Here is a 6,000-nt window from a genome sequence, read left to right on the forward strand (position 1 = left end):
GTTAAAAATGAAATTTAACATTGGAACTGACTGGTTAAGTCTGAAAAAATTGAAACTGACTGGTTAAGTCTATTTATAACTTGAAATTGACTGGTTAAGTCTTTACATGTATGACCTGAACTGGTCCGAGCAATTACATGCCATACTTGGCCGATTTACATCATATATATGCCCCAATTGGAATTGACAAACATTATACATAGTACTTCTTGAGGTTGTCCAAGTTCCATGGCCGAGCAAGTGGGATGCCTTCAGGGTTCTCGAATTGGAACGTGCCAGGCTTGATTACTTTGGTGACTTTGTAAGGACCATCCCAGTTAGCCCCCAACTTGCCTTTGAGGTGTGAGAGCCATGTTGCTTCGACCTTCCTGACCACCCAATCACCGAGCTGGATTGGCCTTGTTTTAACTCGACGATTGAATAGCCGAGTCACTCTTTGCTTGTAGCGGATCGACCTTAGCAAGGCATTGCCCCTTGTTTCTGGTAGTAGGTCGAGGTTGACAGGCTTCTCTTCTTCACTACCATATACCAAACCGAACGGGGAGTGCCCAGTTGCTTCCTTAGTAGTTGTCCGAGCAGACCAGAGAACTCCGGGTAGGTCGTCTACCCAATCCCGTTTTGCTGCGTCAAGGGTCTTTTTGATTCCCTTGAGCACTATCTTGTTAGCTGCTTCCGCTTGATTGTTGGTTTGTGGTCGGGACACTGCTGAGACCTGGTCTGTATGCCAAAACGAGGACAATACTCCCGAGTTGGTCCGCTGTTGAATTGCCGACCATTGTCGGAGACCAAGGCTCGGGGTACCCCAAACCGCGTGATTATGTTCCTCCAGATAAAGGCTTGCACTTGTTTGTCAGTGGTGGAAGCAAGTGGCTCGGCCTCTGTCCACTTGGTGAAATAGTCTATTGCCACAATTAGCAACTTGCGCTGACCTGATGCTGGGGGAAGGGGCCGAGTAGATCCATGCCCCATTTGACGAATGGTAGAACTGCTTGGATGGAGGTGAGGGGGGTGGCTGGGGCTTTGGGAATATCCGAATGGATTTGGCAGGATGGGCACCTCTTTACCAGTTCTTGTGCATCTGCCTTGGGAGTAGGCCAGTAGTATCCTGCCCTTAGAGCTTTCCCGGCTACAGTTCTCCCCCCTTGGTGGCTGCCACACGCCCCTTGGTGTATTTCCCTTAGGATGTAGTTTCCTTCTTCGGGAGTTACACACTTTAGAAGTTGGTGCGTGTATGATTTCTTGTAGAGCTGCTCATCATGCCATAGGAACCAACCTGCTCGGTGTTTGATCCTTTCGGCTTCCTTGATCTCTGCTGGGAGGATTCCATCTCTCAAATATCCGACCACTTCGTCCATCCAAGTAGATGTCCGATCTAGGATCAACGTTCTTTGGCGTTTATGCTGGGCTGGCGAAGTACCTCCCACATGATGGTCCGAGGGGCCGACCCCTCTGCCGAGCTGGCTATGCGAGCTAGAGCATCGGCTTGTTGATTTTTTGACCTGGGTATGTGGCTGATGTGGAAATGGGAGAGCTTTTTGATGAACTCTTGGGCTTTGGCCAGGTACATTCTCATGTTATCCTCCTTGGCCTCGTACTCTCCTGAGACCTGACCCACTATAAGTTGAGAATCTGATCGGGACTCAATAGCTGTAGTTCCCGCCAAAATGCAAAGCTGAAGTGCTAGGATGAGATCCTCATATTCTGCTTCGTTGTTTGACCCCAGGAATTCGAACTTGATTGTATACTCCATTTTCTCCCCGACCGGGGGTTTGAGCACTAGCCCCGCTCCGCACCCCGACTTAGTGGAAGAACCATCTACATACAATTCTCACTCTTCTCTTTGGCCGACCGGGGGCCGAATTGTGCACTCTGTTATAAAATCAGCCAAGGCTTGAGCTTTTATGGCTCTCCTGGGTTCATATTCTAAACCGAAATCAGCCAATTGGTCGGCCCAGTCTGTCATCCGACTGGAGTGGTTCCTGCTTTCAATTACTTTGCGAAGGGGTTGTCCGGTGAGGACTTTGATCTGGTGGGCCTGAAAGTAGGGTTTCAGCTTTCTACTAGCCATGACGAGGGCGAAAACCATCTTCTCCACCTCGCTGTACTTTGCTTCTGCCCCTCGAAAGTCATGGCTAATGAAGTAGATCGGGTGTTGTGTCCCTTCCCTTTCAGCCAACAGCACGGCACTTAGGGCGTATTCCGATACTCCCAGGTATATGAACAATGTTTCCCCCGGTAAGGGGGACATAAGCTTTGGAAGTGTTGAAAGATGAAGTTTGAGGGAGGTGAAGGCTTGCTCAGCCTCCTCGTCCCAGGTGAATTCTTTTCTCTTGAGGGCCTTGAAAAAGAACAGGCTCTTATCAGCCGACCGTGATAGGAATCGTCCAGAGCAGCTAGCATCCTGTTAGGCGCTGCACTTCTCTGACATTCCGAGGGGATTTCATCTCCAGCACTGCTTTTATCTTGTCGGGGTTGGCTTCAATACCCCTTTCATCAACTAGAAATCCGAGGCACTTACCCCCTTTTACCCCCAAAGACGCACTTCTTAGGGTTGAGCATCATACGATACTTCCTCAGTGTGCTCAGCGTCTCCCTTAGGTCGGCTGGGTGATCAGAATGGGCCTTGCTTTTGACTATCATATCGTCAACGTATACCTCTATGTTCCGACCCAACTGATCACTGAAAATTTTGTTAACTGCCCGCTGGTAGGTGCCTCCAGCATTTTTCTGTCCGAATGGCATCATTTTGTAGCAATAAACCCTTGGGGGGTAGTGAAGGCAGTATGAACCCGATCATGCTCTGCCATTGGGATTTGATGATAGCCTGCATTGGCATCCATGAAGCTTAAGAGGGCATGACCAGCCGTAGAATCGACCAGCCTGTCAATTTTGGGCAGAGGGTGGTTATCTTTCGAATAGGCCTTGTTCAGGTCTGTGAAATCCACACACATGCGCCAATCCCCACTCGGCTTCTTTACCAGTACTACATTGGCTAGCCATTCCGAGTACTGGCATTCTTTAATGAACCCTGCTTCGAGCAGCTTCTTGACCTCGACCAACACAGTTTTGCATCTTTCCGGACCTTAATGCCTTAGCTTTTGCTTGACCGGCTTGTACCCCTCCTTGATGTTGAGTTCATGGCACATAATTTTGGGATCAAGACCGGGATTCTGAGGCCTCATAGGCGAACACGTCTTGGTATTCCCGGAGCACTCCACTACTGTGCTCTTGTTTCTGGGTTTAGGGCCTTGCCCACCCTCACAGTCCGACCGGGTTCCCCGATCACTACTTCTTCGTCTTCCTCAGCTGGCTGAGGTCGTTCGTACTGCTTGGGGTTCTCTGTGATGTATACCCCCAGATTTTTGGTGAACTTCTTCTCTTTTCCTCTTCTTCGAGTCCTCTTGGACGTCGACTTCAGTTCTGCTCTTCAAGCTGTTAACATAGCATTCTCGCCGGCCTGCTGATCCCCTTGTATTTTTCCGACCTTCCCTCATCTGTTTCGAACTGCATGAGGAGTTGGTAGTGGAGATAGCACTTTGTTTTGTTCAGAGTGGGTCGTCCCATTATTATGTTGTATGGTAGAGGGATGTCGACCACTAGGAAGTCATCGGTAGGCTTCTCCCTTGCCTTTCTCACCCATCCGAGTGGGGAGCTTTATCGATCCGACAGGCTGCACGGAGTTACCCCCGAAGCCTATGAGTGGCTGGTCGAGGGGTGTGACATCCTTTTCACTGTACTTCAGCTTCTTCAAGCATTCAGAGTTATGATATCGCGGATGACCCTATCAACAGACGCGCCTACCCGGGAATTGGCTACTTTGAGCTCGATGACCAGGGGGCATCATGGGGTACACTACTGGCCGACTGGACTCCCGAATGTCATTATGGGGCAGTCCGACCGGCTTGGCTTGACCTCTAGCACTTGGTGCTTGAGGTTTTGGAGGTGGGCTTTCCTAGCTCGGCCGGTTAGGCCTCCTGAGGCGAAGCCACCTACGATGACTCCAATGAAACCCTTCGTATCCCCACTATTGGACTGACCGACCTTCTGTTTTCCCTTCTCTTCGCTTGTGTGCTTGAGGTAGCGGTTCAGCTTCCCCTGGTCAGCCAGGTTATCCAATCCTTTCTTCAGTTTCCTGCAATCTTTTGTGGTATGACCACATTCTCGGTGGTACTCACACCACTGGCTTTTGTCCCTACGATAGGCTGAGGTCCTGATGGGTGGGGGATTGGGTAGCATGGATTTATGTTTGATGTCCATGTAGATTTCTCTCCGATTCTTGTTAAAACGAGGGTCGTTTCCATGATCTGTAAATCTGTCCGACCTACCGCCCGTTTTCTGCTGTTTGGGCTGATCTCTGTTGCTGCCTTCTTCCTTTCTCTTCTTACTTCCTTCTTCCGAGTGACGACAGATGTCTGCCGCTTGGATAAATCTCTGAGCCTTTGCCATGGCCTCGGAAAAAGTTTTGACTTCACTTTCTGCCAATGTCCATCTGAGCCGGCCAGGCTGCAATCCGGACATGAGAGCAGCGAATGCAACAGCATCCTGCAGGTCTGACACTTTTAGAGATTTTTCATTGAACCTTTTTATATAGTCGGCTAGACTTTCGTTCTTCTCTTGTTTGACTCCCATGAGGTGCAAGCTTGTCTTCTTTTGCCTCTTTCCGGCCACGAATTGATGGGTTAACATGTCTTCGAGTACCGCGAAATCGGTGACAATTCCGGCCGGCAACTCTTGGAACCAATTCAGCGCGAGCCCCTTCAGAGTGGTGGGGAAGAACCGACAGCATGTGGCCTCGCAGCTGGTCTGCACACTCATCAGAGCCTTGTATGTGGCTATATGATCTTCCGGGTCGGTTAGGCCCGCAAATTGCTCGATCAGCGGTGTTTTAACTTTCCCTTGGGTAGGGGTGTCGATGATCTCTCGACTGAATGGGGTCATGAACTTCAAGCTTCCATTGCCCAATTTTAGAGGCTTGGACTGCGCCGAGTCGCCTTGTCCTTCTCGCTGAGCTGCGTTGCGATCTAAGAACTGACGGGCGTCATACCCCTGACTACGACGCTTCTCGTTAAGAATGTTCCTAGCGTCCTCCGGCTTGCGATCAGGGTTTCCCCTCGTGACCTGGAGACGTGAGTCTCTTCTCTTCGGAGGGCAGTTTCCCGATGAGCCGACCTCTCCCCAGGTGGAAGGCGCTCATCTTGCCGAGAGGGTGCCCTTTGAGACCGACCAGGCTCCCGAGCTGCTGACCTTTGCCGGTTAGGCTGGCCATGGTTAGAGCGAGGATTGCGTTCTTCCCTATGAGATTGCCTTTGGACATTGTCATCGCGTTGCTGGAGGTTGAGCTGATTCTGACCTTGTCCTTGTTGGAGGGTAGTCAGCATTTGCATGAGGCTTTGTTGTAGGGTTTGTTGCAGCTGAGCTGCTATGAGTGCTATATCAGCTGTGAGCAAGGGTTGGGGGTCAACATGTTGTATTTCTCGAGAGGGGGATGGTTGCTGCTCCTGAGAGAGTTCCAGGTTAGGGTCCAGTGTATGAACTGAGGGGGATCGAGTTTGTGCTGATCTCCTTTGTTGGGGTGAGGGTTCCCTCTCGGATCGTTGGGGTTGGGTAGATTGTTTGTTACGGGCGTTCTTGGATGGTGCCATAGCTGACTAGCACTGAGGTCAAGTCCTACTGAATAGCGAATGAACTTTTCTGAGTGGTGGCGAAGTAACTTCTGTACTATCCCCACAGACGGCGCCAAACTGTTTTGTCTAGAAATTAAGGTTAATGTCTGTGTGAGCAAGTCCTTAATCTGAGCAGAGCTGGTTATCAGTTCACCGGAAACCTGCAAAACACAGAAAAACTACCCCGGGGGTTGTTCCGGGATCGCCCCTCCGACGCTCAAGTCAGTTGATGATTGAGGTAGAGAGAGAGTCTAGAGTGAGAAACTCAAGTTAGTTAGGTGAGAATTCAATACCTTTGCATTGATGTGACAAGGGGTATTTATAGTAGTGAGAATTC

At 50.1% G+C, this 6,000-nt stretch overlaps 1 protein-coding gene across 1 annotated transcript; it reads right to left on the reverse strand.

Moving 5' to 3' along the window:
- Positions 1 to 3,852: 3,852 nt before the first annotated feature.
- On the reverse strand, positions 3,853 to 4,938 carry LOC130591068 (uncharacterized). The gene has a single exon (XM_057393970.1). The coding sequence runs from the start codon at positions 4,936 to 4,938 to the stop codon at positions 3,853 to 3,855; it is 1,086 nt and encodes a 361-aa protein (XP_057249953.1).
- Positions 4,939 to 6,000: the final 1,062 nt, after the last annotated feature.

This window comes from Beta vulgaris, chromosome 4, assembly GCF_026745355.1.
Source record: "Beta vulgaris subsp. vulgaris cultivar EL10 chromosome 4, EL10.2, whole genome shotgun sequence".
Classification (NCBI taxonomy): domain Eukaryota; kingdom Viridiplantae; phylum Streptophyta; class Magnoliopsida; order Caryophyllales; family Amaranthaceae; genus Beta; species Beta vulgaris.

What these genes read in the sequence shown, in the direction of transcription:
- LOC130591068 (XM_057393970.1), bottom strand. Translation starts at nt 4,938, where the DNA reads ATGACCCCATTCAGTCGAGAGATCATCGACACCCCTACCCAAGGGAAA.